At 42.1% G+C, this 24,597-nt stretch overlaps 1 protein-coding gene across 7 annotated transcripts in view; it reads left to right on the top strand.

Moving 5' to 3' along the window:
• col16a1 (collagen, type XVI, alpha 1) overlaps nucleotides 1–24,316 on the top strand; it is a 46,119-nt gene extending 21,803 nt beyond the window's left edge. The window contains exons 10-72 of one of the 7 annotated variants that reach the window (XM_029167069.3): nucleotides 413–445; nucleotides 2,538–2,573; nucleotides 2,680–2,730; nucleotides 2,961–2,993; nucleotides 3,159–3,203; nucleotides 3,621–3,659; nucleotides 3,791–3,853; nucleotides 4,721–4,765; nucleotides 4,857–4,952; nucleotides 5,111–5,149; nucleotides 5,372–5,416; nucleotides 5,538–5,573; nucleotides 5,655–5,777; nucleotides 6,410–6,436; nucleotides 6,621–6,656; nucleotides 6,841–6,963; nucleotides 7,246–7,290; nucleotides 7,626–7,661; nucleotides 7,740–7,793; nucleotides 7,996–8,046; nucleotides 8,150–8,302; nucleotides 8,476–8,511; nucleotides 8,756–8,863; nucleotides 9,054–9,176; nucleotides 9,262–9,315; nucleotides 9,414–9,455; nucleotides 9,852–9,887; nucleotides 9,980–10,033; nucleotides 10,139–10,207; nucleotides 10,303–10,356; nucleotides 10,737–10,763; nucleotides 11,473–11,529; nucleotides 11,831–11,872; nucleotides 12,038–12,109; nucleotides 12,858–12,911; nucleotides 14,908–14,958; nucleotides 15,091–15,210; nucleotides 15,476–15,523; nucleotides 15,629–15,700; nucleotides 15,789–15,833; nucleotides 16,030–16,074; nucleotides 17,288–17,341; nucleotides 17,431–17,484; nucleotides 17,572–17,625; nucleotides 17,711–17,755; nucleotides 17,865–17,918; nucleotides 18,007–18,042; nucleotides 18,125–18,187; nucleotides 18,291–18,362; nucleotides 18,454–18,507; nucleotides 18,603–18,647; nucleotides 19,523–19,567; nucleotides 19,778–19,831; nucleotides 19,937–19,990; nucleotides 20,073–20,123; nucleotides 20,339–20,428; nucleotides 20,529–20,564; nucleotides 20,681–20,725; nucleotides 21,789–21,983; nucleotides 22,144–22,207; nucleotides 22,315–22,491; nucleotides 22,572–22,649; nucleotides 22,868–24,316. In XM_029167069.3, coding sequence (XP_029022902.1) covers nucleotides 413–445; nucleotides 2,538–2,573; nucleotides 2,680–2,730; nucleotides 2,961–2,993; nucleotides 3,159–3,203; nucleotides 3,621–3,659; nucleotides 3,791–3,853; nucleotides 4,721–4,765; nucleotides 4,857–4,952; nucleotides 5,111–5,149; nucleotides 5,372–5,416; nucleotides 5,538–5,573; nucleotides 5,655–5,777; nucleotides 6,410–6,436; nucleotides 6,621–6,656; nucleotides 6,841–6,963; nucleotides 7,246–7,290; nucleotides 7,626–7,661; nucleotides 7,740–7,793; nucleotides 7,996–8,046; nucleotides 8,150–8,302; nucleotides 8,476–8,511; nucleotides 8,756–8,863; nucleotides 9,054–9,176; nucleotides 9,262–9,315; nucleotides 9,414–9,455; nucleotides 9,852–9,887; nucleotides 9,980–10,033; nucleotides 10,139–10,207; nucleotides 10,303–10,356; nucleotides 10,737–10,763; nucleotides 11,473–11,529; nucleotides 11,831–11,872; nucleotides 12,038–12,109; nucleotides 12,858–12,911; nucleotides 14,908–14,958; nucleotides 15,091–15,210; nucleotides 15,476–15,523; nucleotides 15,629–15,700; nucleotides 15,789–15,833; nucleotides 16,030–16,074; nucleotides 17,288–17,341; nucleotides 17,431–17,484; nucleotides 17,572–17,625; nucleotides 17,711–17,755; nucleotides 17,865–17,918; nucleotides 18,007–18,042; nucleotides 18,125–18,187; nucleotides 18,291–18,362; nucleotides 18,454–18,507; nucleotides 18,603–18,647; nucleotides 19,523–19,567; nucleotides 19,778–19,831; nucleotides 19,937–19,990; nucleotides 20,073–20,123; nucleotides 20,339–20,428; nucleotides 20,529–20,564; nucleotides 20,681–20,725; nucleotides 21,789–21,983; nucleotides 22,144–22,207; nucleotides 22,315–22,491; nucleotides 22,572–22,649; nucleotides 22,868–23,061 — 4,032 coding nt within the window. In that variant the 3' untranslated portion in view covers nucleotides 23,062–24,316. The remainder of the gene's footprint in view (nucleotides 1–412; nucleotides 446–2,537; nucleotides 2,574–2,679; nucleotides 2,731–2,960; nucleotides 2,994–3,158; nucleotides 3,204–3,620; nucleotides 3,660–3,790; nucleotides 3,854–4,720; nucleotides 4,766–4,856; nucleotides 4,953–5,110; nucleotides 5,150–5,371; nucleotides 5,417–5,537; nucleotides 5,574–5,654; nucleotides 5,778–6,409; nucleotides 6,437–6,620; nucleotides 6,657–6,840; nucleotides 6,964–7,245; nucleotides 7,291–7,625; nucleotides 7,662–7,739; nucleotides 7,794–7,995; nucleotides 8,047–8,149; nucleotides 8,303–8,475; nucleotides 8,512–8,755; nucleotides 8,864–9,053; nucleotides 9,177–9,261; nucleotides 9,316–9,413; nucleotides 9,456–9,851; nucleotides 9,888–9,979; nucleotides 10,034–10,138; nucleotides 10,208–10,302; nucleotides 10,357–10,736; nucleotides 10,764–11,472; nucleotides 11,530–11,830; nucleotides 11,873–12,037; nucleotides 12,110–12,857; nucleotides 12,912–14,907; nucleotides 14,959–15,090; nucleotides 15,211–15,475; nucleotides 15,524–15,628; nucleotides 15,701–15,788; nucleotides 15,834–16,029; nucleotides 16,075–17,287; nucleotides 17,342–17,430; nucleotides 17,485–17,571; nucleotides 17,626–17,710; nucleotides 17,756–17,864; nucleotides 17,919–18,006; nucleotides 18,043–18,124; nucleotides 18,188–18,290; nucleotides 18,363–18,453; nucleotides 18,508–18,602; nucleotides 18,648–19,522; nucleotides 19,568–19,777; nucleotides 19,832–19,936; nucleotides 19,991–20,072; nucleotides 20,124–20,338; nucleotides 20,429–20,528; nucleotides 20,565–20,680; nucleotides 20,726–21,788; nucleotides 21,984–22,143; nucleotides 22,208–22,314; nucleotides 22,492–22,571; nucleotides 22,650–22,867) is intronic. The other 6 variants (XM_029167070.3, XM_029167071.3, XM_029167072.3 and 3 more) reach the window with 6 other exon arrangements.
• Nucleotides 24,317–24,597: the final 281 nt, after the last annotated feature.

Raw genomic sequence — 24,597 nt, 5'->3', positions numbered from 1 at the left:
TTTGCCCTGCTTTGTATCCTTCCATCTGATGCAACGAATTGTAATGGCAACATGGTTTAAAGGGATGCACAGCACACGCAACAGGAAACAACAGTTTGCATTTACCAGAGATGCCATATGACATTGATATCACTGAGGCAGATGCAATCTCTGTCGTTTCCGGGAACGTCTTCAAGACATTTCATTACTATGAACTGCCACCAGGCTGGCACCGATGGGAACCGTATGCTCAAACCTACAAGTAGAATTTTGATCGTATAGATTTATCCATTCATTCAATTTGAGCAGAAACCTATTGTGGACTATAGTGAAGCCAAAAATGCTAATAATATATTGCGCAACAATATTATGAATAGACCTGATGCTTTCTTACTTTCCTTTTCCAATGTTTCCTTCTCTTGTCTTCCAACAGGACATTTTTGCATCAAAAGATGTAGCAGAGAAAGTAAGCCTTACAATTCACACACACACCTTCACAGAATACTCTTTCCAGTGTGCACCTGCAGTATGCATTGACCTTTAATGTGTAGGCTCCTTGATTAGCAAGCCTTTGAGAAACCGCTTGCTTAAAAGGCACCCAGTGACGTATGCAGTGCTGAAGCTCACATTGCAAAGCATTATGCGGGCCTGGTGACTGTACACTGCGCACTTTTATGTGTATGTGTGTAGTGCAGCTTGCTGACTGACTGAGGACTGATTTACACTTCATTATGCGCTTTCTCAGTTGGGAGTTGCCGCTGCCTATTAATTTTGTCATTCACCTACAATAGCCATGTTGTGTTCACAAATAGAATACAAAACTCCAGACGCTTCATTATGTTGCTCGTGTGTGCGTAGTGACGCAGGCTCACTGCCTCCTGTGGCTTCCTCAATGTAGGTTATTACCTGTGTTGGTGCCGCTGGCTGCCCTGCCACTGGGGACACACACTGGTAAAGGAGTAGAAGTTGCATCGGTTCTGCTGCTGCCGCTTTACTTTTGCTGCATCACTGTTTGGTTGATTGTAGGACAAACGGCTCAGCATCAGCACCAATCATCAGTATGTGATAACGGAAAAGAAAAGTCCCAGTATCTGCATTTCATACTCATTAGGCTTCACAGAAAGTCATCACATATTTGACAAAGTCGCACCAGCTCTGCATAAATTTTATAAAATTACAACCAAGAACATTTGGTACTCTTTGTTCTGTTGAGCTCTGGCAGCTGGGGAGACAATGCCAAAAATGTGCTCATTGGGATATTTAATACCAAAATGCAAGCTTCACCGACAGCCAAAAAATAAGCCTGTCTGTTGAGATGTTAGGAGCTAATGAATGAGCATCGAGGTGTGGGTGTGCATAATGTGGAACAAGGGCCTGTGTATCGGGATGTTATACATCACAAAGTGAGCCTGACTATTTGAATTTTAAGTAGCCTGCTTGGAAGTAGCTTTTATTGAAATGCTAGTTATAAACAGAGGGAAAGTTGCAAGCATTAGTCTGTAATACACACCATTATAATGTGTACATGTATTATCAAGTGCTGCTGAACATATGCACTTCATTAACATAAGGTAGTGGTAGAGACCGACACACAACTGAACTGTTTAGCACAAAGGAAGCGATGCACAACAGGGATTTAGAGTGAAAACTGAGCTTGACGCAGTATAAACATAAACAAATATAAATCCCTAAACTGTAAATGTGTTTTTTCTGGCAATGAAAGGTTGAATTAATCACATTTACGTAGGAGGAGGAATGACAACAAAGTGGGCTTGATTAATTACAATGATATTTTAGTGCCATTTTATAAAGTAGAGCAAATACTATAGAGGGCTCTTCCACCCAAAGATGACGTTAAAGAAAGCAAGGCCGCCGAGGCTTTAAGTGCAGACTGAGTCTACTGACTGAGACAGGAGCACGGAAAGAGTGACTCGTCATCGCGGCCGCTCCAGCCAAGCATTGATGGGTTTGTAGAGCAGACATTGTGCTGTTACTCCTTCTCTCAGCAACTCTGTGTATCCCCACTTCCTGGTGTGGGGAGGTTACGCTCCCACATGCACTGGACCGGCCACTCAGCTTTAATTACTCGCTTCTACTAAAAAGAAAAAAAGCTCTCGTTATTTATAGCGGCTGTTTGGAATACTTTCTTATTTGTATATGTGTGTGTGCTCTCCTGCGTGAAGCAGCTGTTCTGCTCACTCCTGTGCTGTGGGAATCAGACATTCCTATTGATCTCCAACTCCCATGGTAGATGTGTGTTCATGCATGTGTGTTCATGCATGTGTGTGTGTGTGTGTGTGTGTGTGTGTGTGTGTGTGTGTGTGTGTGTGTGTGTGTGTGTGTGTGTGTGTGTGTGTGTGTGTGTGTGTGTGTGTGTGTGTGTGTGTGTATCCATCCTCCTAAACTGCATCTTCCAGCTCAGCTTAGTTTTGTATAACACTGCCACCATCTGGTGTAATGAGAGATTGCAAGACATTTACTTAATCATCATCTAAGGAATATAGTGAATGTTTAGCATAATAATATTTCTTTCTTTCTCTGTGTCTGTCTGTCTGTAGTGTGCAGGTTGTTTATTCCTGAATAGGGAGGAAAATGTAAGGATCACTGATCTTTGCCTTCACTTCTTTCTTTTAGATGATGATGTCTAACGCACTGTAACAGCCTGTGGAGTGAGTGACAGTGTGTGTCTGTGTGTTGCAGGCGGGAGGTTTAGGTGGAGCTGCTGGGCTGAAAGGAGAAAAAGGTGACCGGGTGAGTTTTATGTACACATACGTGAATCTGTTTGAGTGTGTAGTATGACTAATCAGTGGAATGTATGATGTCATCCAGTGCTCAGACATGCCCGGCTCCTAATGATGCTGGCGTAGCCTAAAATGACGCTGTGGACCAAGTTTCTATTGATATTCATTCTTCAGAGCTTCACGTCTTCTCTTCCTTACCCACAAGAAATTATTCTTCCTTTCTGTCTCCCTCCATCTTAGGGTGACGGCTGTTCTGGCTCCCATTCAGGTCCAGTAAGTAACTTTGTATCTCGCGCTCGCCCTGTGCCTCATTTTGTCGAAAAAAAAACACTGTCTCGTAATTTGGCATGCAGAGCGGCGTGAGCTCTTCTTTTTTTGTTGTTGTTGGCAAAGAATGGTCTGTGATAAAAAATGCCAACCAAGTGTCTCTAACCTCAGTGCACAGAGGGACCCAAGGGCCAGAAGGGAGAGAAAGGCGAGGCGGTGAGTGCCAATCTTCTGCAGTGGGTTGCAGCACTGTCCCAAAGCCTACAAACCCCACTAACCCTTCAGCTATGAAGTTTGATCTTCATTCAAAAGCTCATTATCAAGCATCCAGTCCCAATAATATTCATGAATTATGATTCAGTGTACGCGTTGGAGAGTTAATGCGTGTGTGTGAATGTCTCACTCACATTATGTACGTATTTTATACATATATAAGTATTTCTCTACGCAGATGCTTGTCTGCACACTATAAATGTGTGCATCTGCTTGAGTGGAGCATATGGGTCCTGCTGATAGTCCATAAGGGTTGTTGACTTGTCACTGTGCTGTTTGCTGTGCTCCAGTAATGTGTGTGATGTCTCTTTAGAGCCCAGTCATTGATCTGTGCCTTGAATCCATTCCTCCTCTCCACAGGCGATGTCTGCCAACTGGGGGGAAGCAGCTGGGTACAAGGTGAAAGGTTTAAGCAACTCTTAGTGGGGACTAATGAAGATATGACCTTCTACATGATCACCTAATTAATTCCCCACCCCCTTATTATTTCCATGTGTTTCTCTCTCACCTTTTTTCCGTGGCTCTGCCAGGGAGAAAAAGGTCAGAAGGGAGAGATCGGTCTTCGGGGTCTCACCGGCACTCCAGGAAAGGATGTAGGTGTTCTTTTCGTGTGTGTGATGTTTTTTTTTGTGTTTCTTTGGTCTTGTTGACTGTGTTTCAGAAGTTGGAATCAGTAAAAATGTCTTCCAGGCGTCGCATTTGCTTTGAGGTTAAGTCGAGCAATGCAACAAAGTGAGCGCGCACTCACTCACACATACGCAGCGACTATTTTCAGGCTAGGGGTGGATATTAAGTAAACTTATACGGTATTACTCTTTAAGCCCAAACTCCTGTGGCGTTAAGTCGGCCTGTTAATGCCTGTTAGATTAGGCTAGAGCAACAAAGCTTGCACAATCAATGCTGCCTCATTGATGCCGCTGTTCGTCTCTAACACTGGCAGGCGCCTATTCAGGAAGACTTAAACCTTTTAATCTTCCCTGTTCAGCGTAGTGATCCTGTAGACGCATGAAAAGTTTTGAGGAACAAATTACAGCGCGTGTGCGCGCGCTCCAAGATATTCCCCTGGTTCCCGGCATCAGACGCTCTCGCACTTAGCTGTTCACCAGACTAAGTGCTTGTCGTGGACAGATGGATTTGGTGGAGGATAGATTTTCTTAAGCCTCCCATCCATCTGACATTGTGAATATGAATGTGCTTGTTGATGTGACTTGGATCAGGCAGGCAGAAAATATTGCATATGCATCGCTGAAGATAAGACAGTCTTCAGCATCTTACGGGCGCTAAAATCGATCTTCCTTTTTTCAGCTGTATTTCAAGCAAATGAGGGAAATCAACAAGTGTCTTTAACACTTTATGGGAACACCTTGCAGATTCTGATGTGCTTTAATTGTCCTGGACTGACAGCGAAGATCTCCCTGACATATAAAGTACTAATGCTGTCACTCTTCTTTGTGTCACAGGGTCAAGCAGGGAGCACCTGTATAGTCGGCCCAAAGGGACAGAAGGTCTGTCTTTGTGAAGTCTCACAGTTTTTCCTATCGACTTGTGCATCACATACATTCAGATCAGCTTAATAGAGATTGTTTGTTTTCCCAGGGCACCCCAGGTGTAGTGGGTCCCGAAGGGTTGGCTGGAGAGCCAGGAAAGCCCGGACTTCCAGGCCTGCCCGGATCAGGAAAACCCGGTCCACCCGTAAGTTTGCTTTTCGACTGAAGAATTATGGAGATGTTATCACATAGGGTCAACTCATTAATGACCTTCATTTTCAAACAACCAAACACTATAATGATGGTACAAAGGCAGTTTAAATGGTATGAAATTGTTTTTCCCCTGTACTTTTTTCCTGGCAGGGCCCTCCAGGTGAACCCGGTGGTGCCAAAGGAGACAAGGTAAACAGCTATAGACTAACTTTAAAACTAACTTTAAATTTACAAAGGTAATGGCTTAGCAGCTTAATCTACACTATAGACAACATGGGAACACCTTGCAGATTCTGATGAATTCTGCCACAGCGTATAAACAAATAAAGGAAGAGTTGCCCAGGAGAGGTGTGTGTACAGTATTAAGATATGCTTAAATAATGAATGAAATACAGTGATTTGTGTTTACAGGGAGATGCGGGACCTCCAGGAGAAGGCGGACATCCAGGAGATCCAGTAAGAGACTCTACCAAACATTGATATGTATTCAGTAATGTATGCATGAGCTTTCAGTAGACAAGATTTAAACCATGAGCTGATACAAAAATGTTTGACTGGGATTCTGCTGTTTTCACAGGGACCAAGAGGACCAGTGGGCTCTAAAGGAGCAAAGGTATAAAACTAAGTGAACAGTGTCCTCAATCTGTGTGCCCTCACATCCCTATGTCCACAGTGACTCATATTCCCTCTTCAGGGTGACCCGTGTGAAGTGTGCCCTGTACTGCCTGCAGACTTGGGCAACACGGTGGCTCTGCAAGGGAAGCCTGGCCCTAAGGGAGAGCCTGGATCACCAGGGACAGGAGAGAGAGGTCTGCCTGTAAGTCCACCAGCGTGGCCACACTGTCTGTCCATCTAACTGTCATGTGTTTGCTTTATATAGCTCCATGTTGTATAGGGGGTTGTTGACTGTGAGCTGTGCCTGACTGATAGTTGTATGTCTTCTACTCTTCTTATCACTGGGAGGGGAGGGGATGGTGTTTATTTCCACCCCGGGGTTGTATTTTTACTTGTAATTCCTACAGTGCTGCAGCAGCTTAAGGTGAGAAACCGTGACATGATATCAAAAGTTTATTCCCCGAGGCAAAGGTCATTATATTATCGTAACCTTAACCCGTTATTCTATCCCACTGCTGAGTATAAATGAATACACAACATATACACTGTTTTCCTGTTTCTTCATCCTGCATCTTCCCACTTAAGCCGACGGATGAAAAGGAGAATGATTTGAGGGAGGGGTGGGGGCTGGTATAAATCTAGCCTTATGAGATTCTCTGTGCAACGATTTCCAATAGTTCCAGCATCCATTTGTCATACCTGGTTAGGGCAGAAGGAGAATAAGGTAGAGCAGCACAGAGGTGGTGAGTGAGATATGACCTCCCTCTTAACAAAGTTGAACTAACTTCTCTTCTTCTCTCTTCTCTTCTTTCTCTGCATTTGCTTGGGCCTCAGGGTGCAAATGGCAAAGCTGGACAGAAGGTATAGTATAGAGTCCTCCCCCATTCACTTGCAGCTTATGCTTCATTCATATTCTATGGAAATGTGACCTATACAGTACACTCTTATCTGAGCTATGCTTTCAGATATACAAGCATCAGCAGTGCAAAAGACTCTGCCTTATGTAACAGAGGCAAAAAAGAAATCATTCTGAATGTTTTGACAGGGTGAACCAGGATCAGGTGGCACCAAAGGGGAAAAGGTCAGTTTGTTGTTGGTGTGAGATTTAGATTAAACCATTTCAAGCATTTACATGAATAGCTGGACTTTTTAAATGAGTTACAGCAACCCATCTTTGTTCGTTTCTAACCATATCGGTTCATTTTTGCTTCACTGGGCTGATGTGGATTCTCCTCGCTGACCCATCTTCTTTTGGCGTGCTTTAGGGAGAACCTTGTTCTGTTTGCCCCACTCTTGGGGAGCTGACCCCCAATCTTGTCCCCGCTGGCTCTCAAAAGCAGCACAAAGGTGAAAAGGGAGAGGCTGGGATTGGACAAAAAGGAGAGCAAGTAAGAATGCTGTCGAAAGAATGAATGTGATTCAAGTGCTGAATAAACAACAGGGTATTTAAACTCCTAAACACAGCTCTATGGTGAAAACAATAGTAGTCCTATCTTTTTAGTGTTGGAGGGCTGCAGGGAGACACAAGTAATATAAAACAAATGGTAGAAGAAAAGCAATTGGGTAATTGTTTAGTTTGAACATGTCTATTTTTGAGTTTGCTTGCATGTGTGAGCCGTGATAAGAACCTTCATTAAAATGATATATTGCCTCCTTGTTCTGCTCCACAGGGTGAGCCTGGAAATGTAGGATCACCTGGCCTTAAAGGAGAGAAGGTAACTCACATTAAAAAAGGAAAGGACTGGGAGTAGGACAGTGGAAAAGCAATGTAGCTTTACATGAACTAAAACTCAGTGTGTTGTTGGATAAGGCTCTCAATAGACGCTGTGAGGAAGTTAATCACAGCAGTGCACTAAATTGTACAGCCCAAAATGGTCTGCCATGGAGATTTTACTCAGTTGGGAACTGCTTAGATTTTGAAAAAGCCAAGATCATTTGACATAACTGCCCGTGGGGTGCACCTTAATATGAAATGAACTTAAGAGTCCACTTTTTATCAATTAGTGAAATTCAGACACTGCAGTTATTTACTCCTCTTACTTGTCTGCAGGGCAGTGCAGGAAGCAAAGGAGCAGATGGGAAGCCGGTGAGTTCTAATTCACTCCTTTCAAACAGAACGCATCCTGACTCAGTGATGCTGACATAAAATGTGTCCATATGACAGGGAAAACCTGGACTGAGGGGACCCGGTGGCAAGGATGGACAAAGAGGCACAAAGGTACTTTAACTGTGCAGTGAGAGGTTGGCTGCACTCAAGAAAGCACTCTGGGCTTTAATCTTTTTTCTGAACCTTATAAAAGCAAGTGCTGTTCTGTATTCATTGTTGCTTTGTTTTGTCAATGGCATAATATTTTTGGTTGTTTTTAATAAATGTCTTACTGTATCCCTTTTAATATGGCTTTGCTATTACTATTTTACAGGGAGAGCCAGGGCAATCTGGTCTAGGTCCTCCTGGGCCAAAGGGTGAGAAGGTAGGCATCGACATACATGTACAGCAGCACATGCAGTTCTTTGCGCATCGTTAAAATTGATTGTCATGCAAAGCAAACTGCCTGACTCCCTGCCCTCCCCTAGGGCGAGTGTGGCGTATGCCAGCCATCCGAGGTTGGCAGCGGTCCTACTGGTATCAAAATGCCTGAAGGAACGGCAGACAAGCCAGGCAAGCCAGGCGAACCGGGCCCTCCGGGGCCACCCGGGCCCCCAGGTCTTGGAGCTGAGGGTAAACAGGTGCGATTGCTTTCCAGAAAAAAGATAGCCATTGAACAAATTTTGTGAATATGGAACTAACACTTTCATAACTGGTGAATATTCTGGCTACCTTTGTTGCTCTTTTACTCAAATAGAAAAAAGGTAGATCTTGTACAGCCATATACATTACATTGGTTCCACTTTTTTTACAGGGCCCCCCAGGTCTTGATGGTACAAAGGGAGAAAAGGTAAGGTCTCTTATAGATAGTTAGAGAACTAAGGTTGATAGGAATATTTGAAAGTCAGTTATAATTGATAAAGTACTATCAGCTACTTTTATAAAACACAATAAATTTACAATCTTGTGTGGTAAAAGTAGACAACCAAAGATGTAGTGTACCTATCATAACAGGGCATGTAGGCTTCCTATCATGTTGCATTGTGTTGTCAATGTTCTTTATGTATTTTAACACTGTATATTAATCTCTCCAGGGTGAGCAAGGAGATAAAGGAGACAAAGGATTGGATGGAGCTCCTGGATCCCCAGGAATTTCTGGAGAGCAGGGTCCGGAAGGAAAAAAGGGCTTAAAAGGAGAAAAGGTATAGAGGGCCTGAACTTCTAAGGCAGACAGGTTAAGTTTGTATCTGGTGTTTGTCTCCATCCACTGGTGACACCCAAATATACCACAGGTCTTTGGGCCAACAATGGTTTTTGGTGGTTTAAAATATAAACCAAGCTGTTAGGGCATTACATTACATTCAAAGGGCACTTTCTGATTTGGTCTTCCAGGGTGATGCTTGTACTAGCTGTCCTTCTTCGGGTGTTGCTGTGGGTGAAGGTGTAGCTGTGCCAGGCCCTAAGGGAGAGAGAGGAGATCCTGGGCCCTCAGGAGAAGGAAGGCCTGGTAAAAATGTAAGAACTTTGTGTCTTTGTTTTTTATTAATGTCTTTTTTGCTATGAGAATAGCAGATGACCAACTCATGTTTTTTTTCTTAAGGGAAAACCAGGTTTGCCAGGTGTGCAGGGTCCTGTTGGTCCCAAAGGAAACAAGGTGCCTTTCTTGCATATATACTGTATAATACATGGGGTGGGGGGTTGCCCCTACTTGTATATCATTGAAAAAGTACATTTTGTGTGTGCCATCCACAGGGAGAGGCTGGAGTTGCAGGCGTTGGGCTTCCTGGACCTCAAGTACATTTTAATATATTTTTATTTTAGATATTTGTCAAGACATGTCTGAATAAATAAATGAGTTTTAAAATAACAACTAAGCTCAGTCATACACAGAATGCTATTCCAACTGTTAACCCATCTGTGATCTCACTAATGAACATCACATGCTTCTATGATAACTTCAGTTAGTTTCATCCTCTCAGCTCCAACAATAAAGCCCTGAGCTTTTAATTAATCATCAACAATAATATCAGAGTCATTCCCTGAAATTGTATGATTCACTGTGGAATCTTCCTCGCTTTGTTTACAGTGAAACTAGATCTTCACTGCTATTTCACATCTGTTTTCGGTCCTTATTTAAATTTAATCTCTTTGCTTTGTCTTTAAACATCCTGTCCTTTTGTTCTATCACAGGGCATAGAGGGACCAAGAGGGATCCCAGGACTTGTAGTAAGTTGATTGGCTGTTTGCAAAGTCCTTTGAATCCTTTTAAAAATACATACACAATTTAGGCTTTGGTCTGATGTTTATGTTCTGCACAGGGACCACCTGGAGCCAGAGGACTGCCAGGCCCTGTTGGCTCTGGAGGGGAAAAGGTAGTTAAACAGAGTGGCGCTACATATCATGTGAAACAGCTGTACAACTCAATGTGTTTGAAACAAAGCTAAGAGACTTAGACGATCAATTTTTCCTGTTCATAGGGCTCAAAAGGAGATGTTGGGCTTCCAGGACCACAGGGGCCTATGGGCATAGGAGCACAAGGACCTCCAGTATGATATAAATGCCACTATTATCTCCATTTAATGTCTTCCTTATATTGTCAAGCACTATTTTCCTATTTACTGAAAAATCACTTGACCCACAGGGTAAAGATGGAGCCCCTGGCTCCAAAGGATTACCAGGAGCTGATGGCAAACGCGTGAGTTGTCTTATTTCTTCATTGTCTGTTTCATTAAACTGTTTTTATCTATGTACATCAGCATTTTAATGTTACAGAAATATAAGTAGCAAACTTTAGTTGTCTCTGTTAGCATCTGTTCAGAGTTTTAATTTTCTTTGAGCTTGTTTGGGATTTGTCCTTGATTTAGGCATCATTTGTAACCAAGGATGTCTGCCTCGATCCATAATAGAGGCGATGTCTGCTCCCATCTCATCTTCTGTCCCCTGATCTACACTCAGCTCACTGCCCCGTGAGCTCTCTGCTGGAACAACAAAACAAGAGTAACTAAGTGTTTGTGTGTGTGTGTGTGCGTCTGTGCGTGCGTGTGCATGCATTCGTGCTGTCTCCTTCTCTTGCAGGGACTTGATGGAGCTAAGGGGGACAAGGTAAGTCTACCGTTTTGCTTGCATGAAGGGATCTGGATGGGATTTAAATACAAGGGGGTGGAACAGATGGTAATCACAAGAGATGGTTTAACAGCCTGCCCCTCCTTGCCTCATGCACAGATACGCACATGCATGTGCTGACACACGCATGCACACATCGGCCCCGGGGCACGGATAGAGTAGCAGCAGAGGTGACAAGTGTCCTGTTGCTTGCAGACAAGAGGAGTTTTGGGGCCTAAAGAGGGAGTGTGTGCGAGCCTATTAATTACCGTATTCATCAGAGCCACCAGTCCAGATAGTCACAGAGATGGTGGCAGAGATGAAGAAGCAGTGGGGGCAGCGCTTGAGGACGTAGGATACGGGACAAGGGGCTTTTTAAAGGAAGGATGAAAGTTGCAAATGAGAAGAGCAACTGAGGAATCTAAAGATGTAAAAGCATTGGATGTAGATGTAAAGTAATATCTGGGCTTTTTAAAATACAGATTCTAGATTAATGAAGAAATTTTTGAATCATACACTAAAAGCACATTCATAGTATTTGTCCTGTATACTGTAATAACAATTTAAAGACAGTTTTATGTTGTGCTACAAAAAAAAACTTCAAAGCATGACCTCTCCTAGTGATTTTATAGAGTATAAAAATTCAGGATTTAGAATTTTTTTATTTTGTTTAGTTTTCTAAGTGGATGTTTCTTAACTACTCTTACAGGGTGAACCTGGGGAGTGCGGGTGCATACCTCAGTCGCACCCCGGCGTTGGTGGACCTGTGAGTACACATACTGTACACGTATACTATACACTACACAAAGCAAATGTAGACATATGCTAAATTTATTGAGAGGCTTTGTAGCATCTCAGCAGTCTGAACACAGTTTTTAAACACATAAATAATACATAAGTCAATAGGTGACGTATTTAGACAACACATGTTCATGCTTGGATGTTTCCCCTCTGCATTTTTATGTGCTTTTGACATTTTTGCTGTTTTTCATAACTTCACACTTTCTGCATATCCTGCTTGTGCATGCATCAGTGCTGCTCTGATTTCGACTCCTTTTGCCTTCCAGGGAGCTCCAGGAACAATAAACATGTTGCAGCCCGGGCCTCAGGTCTGATCTGTCAGCCAAGCAGTCCTGTCTGATAACTTCCAACTTTGTTTGCAAGCTTTGTGTCTGTCGTTACCGAGCAAACTTTGGAAATCACAGTCCTCTTCGTCTGTGGTTGACAGTGAATTTCTAATGGCATTTGAGCTCATGTTTATTTTTATGTGTCAGGGCCCTCCAGGACCTCCTGGCCCCCCTGGGCCCCCTGGCCCTCAGGGTGTTAATGGAATCCAAGGGCCGCAGGTAAGAGTAGGAGGCAGTAGGAATGTGAGGGTTCAATTCAGCAGCAGCTCCATCTGCATCCTGAATTGGACAACCAGCTACTTATGATGTTTAAGCTTGGGCAGCTGGGCTACATAAAAAAGGCTTTGATATGCTTTGCACCTTTAAGTGTACGTGAAGTCCATGACATGCATGTAGAAGATGGACTGACATACATGTGTGCACTAGCCTTGTTGATTATAGGTGATTTAGATAATAATAGATGATAATAATTAGGGTCAAATATTAAAAATGCAACTAATCTGGTGCTTCAAGCTTTAACCCTTGTGGGAAGCAACTGAGCAAGCTTTGGGAATGTCTGCCAAGACATTTATTTGGAGGTCTGGTTTTAAAAATGTAAAGTCAAAACAAAATGTGCAGTGGTTATCAAAGGTACACATTTGATTCACGTTTGTTTGCAGTTTAAACAGACCTTCAAATAAACTGTTGCTGTGACGTGTGCTGCAAGAGTCAAAGGCGTAAGAAAGACATCGCAGGAGGTGATGGTACCTGGTTGGAAGAGGTCAGGCAGAAACAATTCTTCATGCCAATCTGTTGGAATATTTTTACCCAAAATTCCAAATTAAATCAGTTGTTGAGAGGCAGGAAGGGGAGGAGGTTTCACCATGTTGACCCTGACCCCTTTGACTCTGCCTTAACCACTGGTGGAGAGGGAGTGGCTAGCCCTTAACTGGCAACGCACCAGTTGAACCTCAGTTCCTTCTTTCAGGGTATCCCTGGAAACGACGGGATACCGGGAAAACCGGGTTTGCCTGGATACATCGTAAGTAAAAGTAGAGACAAGGTGGGAAGGCGGCTTTTACCTGCTCACTGCAGAGCTGACGCATAAATAACGCAGGAAGTGCGAAATGAATGCATGTTGACAACAATCAAGAATGGGTTTTCATCAGGAGCAGAGACATCGCTGTTATGTCATGTATACATGCTAAAATCGTAGGAGCTATGAGATATGTTTGACTTACTATAATAGTATTCATAAGGCTTGTGCATATGTCTGCATACACTATATTGTGATGATTAACATGTTTCAGGAGACTTTCAGGACTTTTTGTAAACCTGTACAGCACCTAGTCTGCAGAACCTGCAGTATTGTAGACAAGTTAGATTATCTGCAAGATTGTAAAGGTACAGCGTCAGTGTGAACGTTAGGGTGGTTTTTGTTCTTGTGTCTTTGTGTTTTTCTGCTAGTTTATTAAGGGAACATCAATGCTGACCTGGAGCCCGCACAAAAACAACTTTCCTGTTTTTCATAAACATACATTATCATTTGCAGGCCTTGACTATACAGTACATCTTATAGGTTTGGTGATGTCATATATATTTCACTTTGTCTTCCTCCTTATCTCTACAGTTAATATTTTGCTACTTCAGATTTCTCCCTGAAGCTGATTTCACTTCACATATGATCTGAATGGGGTCAAAATAGTGAGGTTCACCTGCATTACAAGAAAATTAACCCAACAAGAACCCATTTTTTACTTGGGTGGAATATAAGTGGAATAGGAAGCTTTTGTTGGGCATTAACAATGGGACACATCTCTGGACATATTTGCATTGTAGATGATGCCTGTATCACTGTTCCATTGCAAACTGGAGCGATTGTCTCCTTTGTTAAAAATCTGTTTACCGTGTCCAAATGTCACATTTCCTATTCTGTTGCAAAAAAAAGGTTGATTAAGATGCACAAAAGACCAGAAATGCATCCCAAGTGCTAGAAGCCCTGAGCTGCAGTTTTATTGTTGACATTGAGATGAGAACAGAGTCCAAGCCAGAGAATGTTAACCCCCAACCCGAGCCAAACAACCACTAGAACCCAGAACACAGGGCTAATGTTTGATGAAGCTCCAGCTACATTAACAATATCTACACAGTTTTCTGATCACTTTAAAATTGTATTTGCTATTTTAAACATGAAGAATTCTAATGTAGCCCAAGCTTAACTCTGGTAAGTAAACACACTAGAGCTTTTTCTAGCAAATTGCAGTGTGTAGCAGAAGCCATAATTGTAGAGGCCTTTGAAGAGGGTCATTGCCAATGTAGAGGAGCTTCTTGAGCAAGTTTGTTAATGCACAAGACCTTGTTGTAGCCGGTGTAATCGCCAGTAGCATGTGGCACAAAATAGCCTTTCTGTCTAATGGCTCCATTTTGAACAATGTCAAATGGGTTTGTAATGACTTTGAAACCAGGCCAGGTGCTATTGACAGGCTTTCACATTAGACAGCGTTCCACTGCTTTGAGAGGCAGCGAACTGCCTCTCACAGTAAATGTGATTGGTTGTGTGGCATGAGCATGAGTTTTATTTTTTTAAATTTGTCATTGTTTTTTTTTTAAATCCAGTGCACAGTAGGCATTGTGTGTGTGTGTGTGTGTGTGTGTGTGTGTCCGCACACACACACACACACGCAAGTTCTGCCTTCTTACACCACACTAAGCCCCAAACACAATTTAATTAACTATTTCCAACCACCAGTGGAAGTGGGTACTGGGGCGTTTTGTCTCCCTGGTGTTTTTCCTGTGTTTTATTTAGGGACTTTTTTCACTCTACTTTAAGAGGTGTATATAAGTATTTTTAAACTTTTGCAACTCAGTGAAGAATCACATCACTTTATAACGGATAAGAACATCCTTACAATGTCCTTTTTATACAACATGATGTTGTATAAAATGAGAAAAAACAACACCCAACTGCACATTTTGGACATTGTGAAATGAAAACCTAGAAGGTTGTTTTTGATCATTGTTCTCTGTGCTTTTTGTAGAGTCCTGGGCCGCACCAACTGCCTCAGGACTCCGTTCTAGGAGAGGGTGATGTAAGTTTATGACTCGAAAGATGCATTATGGGAATAAGGTTCTACTTTCTTTTGCTTTGCTCTTTCAGTTTTTGGTATGAAAACTGTTCGGTCTGTCTTTGTGTCTATATATATGTGTGTTCTATAATATAGGACGACTGTGAAGGGGGCTGTTCCCAAGGGTTACCAGGGGTACCGGGCATGGCAGGTGCCAAGGGTGAAAAAGGAGATCAGGGCAAGCCTGGTGTAACCCCCTTGGACAGCTGTGACAGGGTGAGACTTGAAGGGATGTGAACTGTGCTGTGGAAATATTTCCAGCAAAATCAATATATGATTCTCTGACTGTGGAATCATATGAACTGTCACTGGTGGCACAGTGTCCATTTGTGGTTTTGCTTTTATCAATGCAACATGACATCCATCATTTTGCATTGTACTTGCATTCGCATGGCTCAACTTGAGTAGCTATGAATCTGACAGAATACAGTACCAGTAGTGAGACGTTACTGTGGTAACTCCACCTCCTGTCTTGTTGCAGTGTTTAGAGAGGCTGCAGAGAGCGGACTCACAAGCGACACAAGCAGGGGTCAGCTGAGATCAATGTCATATTCTGTACGCAATACAAACATACACAACGTTACACAGTCATGGAAAAGCACTTTTTTTTGCTGTTTGATTGTTTGCCTCGTAGAATGATCGATCCTGCACAGGAACACCCGGAATTCCAGGAACGCCAGGGTCACCTGGAATTAAAGGAGACCAAGTCAGTTTGTCTCTTTTCTTTAACAATTCACATACAGTAATAGTAAATTGTCTGTAGTTTAGACTTCCTTATCATGGTCTCATTACAGGGTTCACCAGGAGAGAGAGGGCAATCTGGAATACCAGGAAACATGGTGAGGCTCTGTTGTGGAATATTTGGAAGTAGCTACAGTAATGCATATTGGACTTTGGGGGCAGTGACTTTCTTTCCTCACTGGCCATGAGACTTTTTTTGTCTTTTTTCTTTGTGCTTTACCTTCATGTAACTATTGTTACTGTACCTCTACTGTACTTCTTCTGGTCTCAGAACTCTCAATCTTCTGTCCACAGGGACCTCCTGGTTTCCCAGGTCCTCCAGGCTCGTCTGGTTTACCTGTAAGTTTCATTCATTAATACTATACATACATATACATATACTATACATATAATAGAACCTACTTGAAATAGTAACTCAGAATTGTACTCACTTTTATATAAATGAAATGTCCTCCACCTGATTACTCTATCTTTGCACCTCCTGCATCCTCTTATGGGAGCTCTGTAATGAAAGTTATTTCGGATGAGGAAACTCTTTGATTTCTCCAGTTGTTCAATTATTCCCCTGTCTAAGTGATAGAGAGTGGGACTGCTGTGCAGGAACGGCCCTCCTCCTCTCTCCCCTCTCATGCTGATTTATTATTTTAGGAGACTAGAGATGCTAAATGGATGAGCAGCGTGAGCCCTGCATAGACTCCATTCGTAGCAAAGCAGATCTTTATAGCAGGTGTTTGGATCTGCTGTGTACTGTCTGCACCCAGACAGAGCAGTGTCTCCCTGCAGTGGAATATATTACTCATAATCAGTTTTGCATAAGTTACTCATAATGATCAGCTGCTAATTGCTTTCTCCTTACAATGATCAATTAGTCATTAGTTTCCCTAAATTAAAACCCTCCTAATTAGACAAATATTACTTGATTTGGCATCTTACAGTGATATTCTTACCCATTTGTGATGTGCCGTTTTATTTATTTATCACCACCGTGTGATAAACAGCTAATTTCAGCAGCTCCCGTTATTTCAGCAATAATAAACAGCGCATTAGCGGTTTCCTCTAACATTCTTTTATTTTCTCATTAAATAAAACCTTCTTTTGTTGCAGCAGTCATCTGTCTTTTGCTTAGAGGAGTTGTTGCTAAGCAACAGATCGAATGCTCACTTTCATTAGTATTTACTTCAAAATATGTGCAATATTCAGTTAAAAAGAGAAATGACTTTCTTAATGAAATCTGCAGCCGTGTTAGCTATAAAGCAGGACGGGCAGCTTCAAAGAATAGGAACAGATTTTTTAAAACTAAACCATTCAGAGAGCGGGGCCTCTGGATAGCACAGTGACAGGGATAAATTATCATTCTGAAACCTTAGACATGTTCAGTGCAAAGGACAAAATCAAATGTAGTCAGGCCCAAAGGGAGATGTTAGCGGTTTCCAGCGTTTGATATTGACTTGTCTCGCCTTGGTTCATTTCTACCAAGGGTGTCTCTCTTCTTCTCTTCATGTCACTTCATTTCCTTCATTTTCTAATCATTCCTCCATCCTGTCACCCTCAGGGTCAGCAGGGTGAGCGTGGTGTGCAAGGCTTCCCAGGGTTGAAGGGAGAGCAGGTGAGCAACTAATCAGTATCCTTAAAATTATTAAAGGTTGGAAAAACATTAGGTTTTTCACTTAATGTATCATATGATCTTTACTTCAGGGGGCTTCTGGAACACCGGGATACCCGGGAGCCATGGGATCACCTGGACTGCCTGTGGGTTGCCCTCTATCACTCATTACAAAAAGACTGTCCTGTTGAGCCAGTCGACCACTAATGTGATCTGACCATTTTGTTTACTAGGGACTGAAGGGTGAACGCGGCAGCCCAGGAAGCAGTGGTCAGAAAGGAGAGTCAGTGAGTCACCATCACTACCGTACACACACAAGGAGCCTGCAGCTGGTGTTATATGCTGCCTCTAACATTTTCTACTTGTCTGCAGGGCCCTCCTGGTAACCCTGGGTATCAAGGACAAGCCGGCTCACCGGTCAGCGTCATCATAAATCGCGCTCAGCAATATTTAGAGTCTGGCCTCTACATTTATCATTGCAAAGTTTAATAACCGTGTCACAATATGGGTCACTCTGTGTCTGCAGGGTAATAAAGGAGATGCAGGACCAGCTGGCCCAGTTGGACCCAAAGGGGATCAGGTAACATGTACTGTGATGCCTACTAATAAAGGTAATACTTGAGTATTTTAAACCTGTACTCTACAGTATCTGTACTCTATGCTTTTAGGGCTTCCAAGGACCACCAGGCTTCCCAGGACCACCGGTAGGTTCTGTCGATTCTTCAGCTTCCCTGTTGCCAATTGCTCTTTTAAAATATGTCCTAAATGCATTCACTGTTGTTTTAGGGCCCACCTGGTCCAGCTGGAAAAAGTGGGAGGGAAGGGCTCCCTGGGCTTAAAGGTGAAAAGGTAGGTAGTCAAATAACGTTTATACTGTACTCATACGTCTGTACTCATACAGACTGATAACTAGAGGGTTATTGTAATGTGAATCATCACTGTATTTTCAAAGGGCAATGATGGAGCTCAAGGCTCTCAAGGATCAACAGGACCACCAGGCTCACCAGGCTCCCCAGGGCTGATGGTACGCCTCTGTCTATTATATCTGTTGTGAAAAATTTCTGGTCTGGCTACTATTCTATTGTTCTAATCTGGACTCTTTTTTGCATTTGAAGGGCCCCCCCGGCATTGAAGGACTGGATGGGAAAGACGGTAAACCCGGACTGCGGGTAAGTCACATGGGAGCTATGCAGCCTTCCCAGGTAATAGTCACACGCATGCATTTGTTAGTGACTTCTGACACACTCCAGCTTTTCATTGTCAGGGAGAGACAGGCCCTCCAGGCCCAGCAGGCCCAAGAGGAATTCCAGTAAGTATCTCCTCCGTTGATGTTATTCTCAGCAACCTAAGCATAAAAAATATGAACACCAGCATCCAAAAATGAAATAATGAATTAAGCTTTTAACTTGTTTTTCTTTGCTTTCATCATAAACCAATACCTATTTATTAGGAAACCATGCATTTGTAAATAATTACTGACTTTTCCTCAGGCGTCACCATCAGGTTTTTATCACCTAGTGTCTAGTTTATATTTGTGGCTCTGAGTAAATTATCTCATCAACTATTGGGTGCATTGGTGCAGCTAATAGTTCTGCGTGTTATCTTGTTTTATCCAGATGAGTAACGACTTACTGATGCTTCATTTTTTATTTAGCAGCGTCATGAGGTCTATTTGTTAAAAACTGGCTTCTGGCCAAATATCAGTAAAACTAATGACATTTCCATTATCCTAACAAAGCAGTGCTTTCGTTGTTTAGCCATAAAGTCCTTCTGAGACAAATATAAATGCTGTATTTAACCAAGCAATCCGTTGGAATCATAGAGTCTCATCTACACATCATATGTAAATTATATTTTAGTCACTCTGCATTTGCAAACTGTAAATAATTGTAGATACCACTAATGATGTGACCGCAATGAAGCCACTAGGCTCCCTGGCATCTTCTAACATTTTCAAATATATTAATACAGCAGATGTCGGATACTCATGCACATACAGTACAGTATGAAAACAAAACAAGCATCCACTCGTTCGTTTTGTTATCTATTTCTTTATTTCCCCTTTTACTTTACTCAAGACCAGGTGTTTGCATTTCCAACACTCGCCTGCCTGGTTTTTGGCAGCCTCGACTTTGTGAATGTTGATTCTGCACTGATTTCATTCTCTTTGATGTCTTTCCTCAGGGATTCAAAGGGAAACCTGGACATGTTGGCTTTCCTGGGCAGAAGGTTAGCCAACCAGTCATTGCTTTACCTTCATACTGTGTGAGAGTGTGTACCTTCACATGCTGTCTGGTGCTTGTGCTCTATTGTAGGCCAAGTGGTTTAATTATGGTGATATTGTCACTGTGCCAGGTTTTAACCTTGTTGTCTTGTTTTTTCACTAACATGATCTCGTTATTTTATACTTTTCCTTTTCTTATTTTCTCATTGTTCCAGGGTGATGTTGGACCCACAGGCCCTCCCGGACCTTCAGGCAGACCAGGACATGAGGTACAAGGTTCTACTTCCTTTCGTTACATCAGCTGGATTTGGAAAAATTAAATAAAATACAATAAATTACTGAATAGATTCAAGTTACATTTGTGACCATTATAGGGTGATCCTGGCACACCAGGAGCTCAGGGACGACCTGGACCCCCTGGACACGTTGTAAGTTCATCTTCTGTAAACATAGTGCAGTGTACTGTATGTGTGCTATGCATGACTAAGTATGTCTTCCTTTTCCTGTCAGGGTTCTGCAGGTCAATCTGGACCACCAGGACCCCCTGGTCCATCAGGAGTGGTAAGAAAGAAACCAATGCATACAATAATAATTATTATAGTCAATAATAAACCAAGCTACTGTATAGACAGAAACTATAGATACATATCTATAGATGCTATTAATTTAAACATTACAGGCTTAAAATAGTACATGTATGGAACTATAACGACGTGACAGATATTTATATATACAGTATATATTCCTTGTTTATTGCTTTCTTACCTGCTTTTTAGGGTGTAAAGGGAGATAAGGGCCAGACTGGCGAGAGGGGTCTTCCAGGAATGGGAGGCCCCCCTGGACCTCCTGGGCACCCAGGACCTATGGTTAGTAGTTTCAACTTTACCCTCCCAAACAAAACAGCATTCATTCATACTAGCACTAATCAGTGCGTCTCATTATTACCTTATTTCTTACTTCTCCTAGGGAGAGCCAGGCAGTGACGGTGTTGCTGGTAAAGATGTGAGTATTGTCTGGGTGTGACATTTGATGGCACTGAAAAAAATGAAGAGAAAATGGATGTAGTGAGCTGTGTTATTTAAGTCTTAAATAGAGATTTCTCCCTTTTGTTTTGACAGGGATCACAGGGTCTGCCGGGAGACAGTGGGCAGCCAGGTCAGAAGGTAAGTTCTGACCCAGGAGGCACTGCGTGGGTGTGTTTACATGGTGGGCATCAGCAACCTGATTTATCCACAGAGCGTCTGCCTCTTTTCTCTGTTACTGTAAGCTCAGGGATACTCTGGCCTTAATAATGCTCCCTCCCGTTCTGCCCGCTCAGCACCTACACTTAACAGAGTCATCAGTTCACTAACCCATCGACCCTCTCACCAACACCCTCCTTCCACCTCGCCTCGCTTCACCCTCTCTGAACTGGCAGCCAGCCGCCTGCTATCCCTCCGCTCCCAGTGTCTGGCCGATCTCTTAGACACAGGCTTACAGTGTTGTAGGTGGAAGCAGTGATAAAGTTATTCTTCTGCCTCTGGGATAATGCTATTAAGCATGAGGGGAGATGCTAGATGAGGCTATTTGTCACACTGACAGGACAGCATTGTCAGGGTTTTAGCTGCACAGAAGAGGAGAACAGAGGAGAAAGACAAGAGCGAAGTCCTTTATTCTTCTCTCCCTGCTCTATTTCAAGAACCACTTGTCTGTTAGAGACGTGTAAACATTAGACGTCCATTATGGGCATCTTTGTCCTCAATAAATCACTGTCGCTAATGGAGCAAGGCAGTTTTTCTGAAAGTATTTACATCATAAATAGTGGGATCTGTCTATTGTCTCGAAAGTGATGTACTGTACATACGGCCAAGAACTATCTTCAATGGTTTGCTTTTTGTTCTGGATAGATTTTATAATATAGATTTTTTTGTAAAAGTAGAAGCAGTAAAAGTTACTTAATATGAATAGTAACATGATAATTACTTCAAAGTTTCAAGTCTTTGCTAAAGCCTAAGCCTTTAAAGATTGATGGTATCACATAGTTTAACAGATCACCAATGATGTTTGTCTAAAAGTACATAATGACTAATAATAATAATCAGTATCTTGATGCTATAAAGTTTTATATAGATGGAAACAATATAAAATAAGAAATGAATATCTGCTTGCTATCAGGTACATCCTCTAACATCAATAATGTCCTGTATCCACTGACACTTCATTGTACAGTATATGTCTTTCCCTTAGGGTGAACCAGGGGCACCCGGTCAAAGGGGCCCTGCAGGTGAGAGAGGTAGACCTGGACCACCTGGTGGTGGAGGGTATCTTTCTAAGGATGCACAGCCAATGATTGGGCCTGCTGGGCCCAGAGGGGAGAGAGGAAGCCCAGGCTCGGAAGGCCCTCCAGGACCCCCTGGACCTCCAGGGTCTTCAGGAAATGATGTGAGACTCATAATAGAACTTACATCACTGTGACCCATTTTGTTCATGTTCAATCAGCTGTAGATCATCCTCATCTTTAGATGTTGGCTTCATCTGCTGTGTTAAATAATGATCTGCCTTAAAATAATTTTTCTTTTTTTTCCCCTCTATTCTATCACAGGCTGTTGTCAATTATGATGAAATCAAAAACTTCATCCGCCAGCAGGTCATCAAGATCTTTGATGGTGAGGGCATGTGCTAAGACTCTATTCAGATGTTGCATATCTGTCTTAATAATGAATCAGTTTTACTCTATGTAATAGTTTTATTAGTGCATGTTTCTCCACCACAGAGAGAATGGCCTACTACATGTCTCGCATGCAGATGCCAGTAGAGATGGTGGCATCACCCGGTCGGCCTGGGCCTCCGGGGAAAGATGGATCTCCTGGTAATCCTGGGGCTCCAGGTGCACCTGGATCACCAGGACAGATCGGCAGACAAGGCCGGCCAGGAGGACAAGGACCCCCGGGTTAGCATTAAAACTCCTAATTAGGCCAACCAGCTTCATCGGCAAATATCATAGGTTAAGCATGTGTTATTTTACTTTAGGACCACGAGGACCCCATGGAGAGAAAGGTGATAAGGGTGTTGGCGAGATGGGAGACATAGGGCCTCCAGGAGCACCAGGTAAATTATGAATAGAGTAATAATAACAGTATAATTGCAATGATTATTGATACACAGGTTATTCTGATACTGTCGAAACATTGTGGCACTATTAGAGATTTATTCTGTGTATATTTTAATTAATTTAACATATAGGCATAAATAAAACTTCTGTATTATCCAGGACAGGTGTTTGGTGGTAATGGTACAGTTACCAGTTATATTTCTCTTACTTTCAGGTATGCCTGGTCCTCCAGGCTATGGCAAGATGGGACCTCCTGGTCCTGTTGGACAACAGGGTGTTCCAGGCATCCCAGGACCTACTGGGCAGCCTGGTTCAAAGGGAAATGATGGCCGGTGTAATCCTGCAGACTGTATGAGCCATCAAATAGAATACAGCCCCAAAGGCCCACCTGTCAAGGGCCCATGGTAGAGCGCTGAAGTGAAAGGAGGCAGAGGGGACTGAAGTTAAGACACTATGGAGAGGAAAGAAAGCCACCACACCAAGCACCAAAGTTATTACCTGAAAGAAGGTACCGTTTGTTCTCAGCTGTATAGATTCTACCAAAGTATATTTCTTCTGCGGTTCTGAGCAAAAATACATATTTGCTGCAACTGAGTCATGTAAAGATCACATCACCATTACATCATTTCCTCTCTATGAATGCCAATTCATTGCATTTTTACTACCTTTTATTTTTGTCTTGGCCACTGTTTCACCCTACCCAAGGGAGGTGACAACAATCACAGTATGTATTTTTTTGCTTATGTTTTGCTTCTGTTATTAATATTTTGTTTTCTTTGTCTAAATCTCTTGAAAGAGAATACACACGATTATTGAAGCACATCTTTTCTTTTCTCAGAATCCCATTCGAAACGCACCCCATGCATTTCTAATATCCTGTCTGTGCTTGATTTGCGCTTTTAAGAGAATACCCCAAGAAATATATTTCAGTTCTGTAGAAACATATCAAAAAATGAATTGCCTTGTCACCCTTTTAGGGATTGACTGTTTTGTATATATTTATATTTATATATAGTGGCTTTTTATATGTTTTTTTAAGGGTTTAAATACACACGCTAGCCAATTGGTTACACAGTAGTATAAATGCCAAAGAGATTTTGTATTCTATAAAAGCCAAGGTTGCACACGACAGCATATTGGTGTTGTAATTATGTTCCCAAATTTAATTGTGTCTTTTCAAGTAGAGTTCTGTTGGAAATACATCTCATCTCATCTTGTGTTCCAGAGTAGCCGTAACAGCCATCTGTCTGCCTCACCAGGCAGTAGTTTTAGAAAACAGGAACAATAACAAAGCGCATTCACCACAGGTACAGCAATGCCACACAACAAATGGCAAATGTAGATTTTCATGTTGCTGTATTTTTGGGTACGCTATCTGTTATGTTGCTCATTTCCATATGTGGAAGCCATGTAATTTTAAGTCATTTGCAGTTTTTACCATCTACACAGTTTATTTAGAATTAATTATGTTGAAGTTAAATTTCATGTCAAGGAGGCTGTGCGATGTGGTTGTTATTGTCAATGCTAAAAAACAATATTTAAATATGGTTTTCCATGGATAGATTACATGCACCACTTGGCACACATGCAATTTGCATCTTGTAATTTTGTGCTTTTGCTGCTTCATAGTTTAATAAATTGAGATGTTTTCCATTTGCATTAATTTGTAGTTATTGTGTATTTCTTTTTAGTCTATATGAGAGTATTTAATATTTTTTTTTAATTTACTTTCTAAAGAGAATTGTTGTCAGCTGCCAAAGCTACCTTGTAGTGGTTTGTCAGTTGATTGTGATCACACTAAGTATCAGCACATTGTGTATTTGGTTAAATTGATCTTCACAAGTGCATCGAAAAAGTCATCTAATTTTTACACAAATTCTCATTTAAAGTATTTGACCATATCCATTTGAATGTAGCCTGCTTCACACAGAAGCATTTTCCATT

This window comes from Betta splendens, chromosome 11 (assembly GCF_900634795.4).
Source record: "Betta splendens chromosome 11, fBetSpl5.4, whole genome shotgun sequence".
Taxonomy (NCBI): Eukaryota; Metazoa; Chordata; class Actinopteri; order Anabantiformes; family Osphronemidae; genus Betta; species Betta splendens.
Note: the sequence above shows the minus strand (reverse complement) of the source record. Positions and strands in the feature narration are given on the sequence as shown.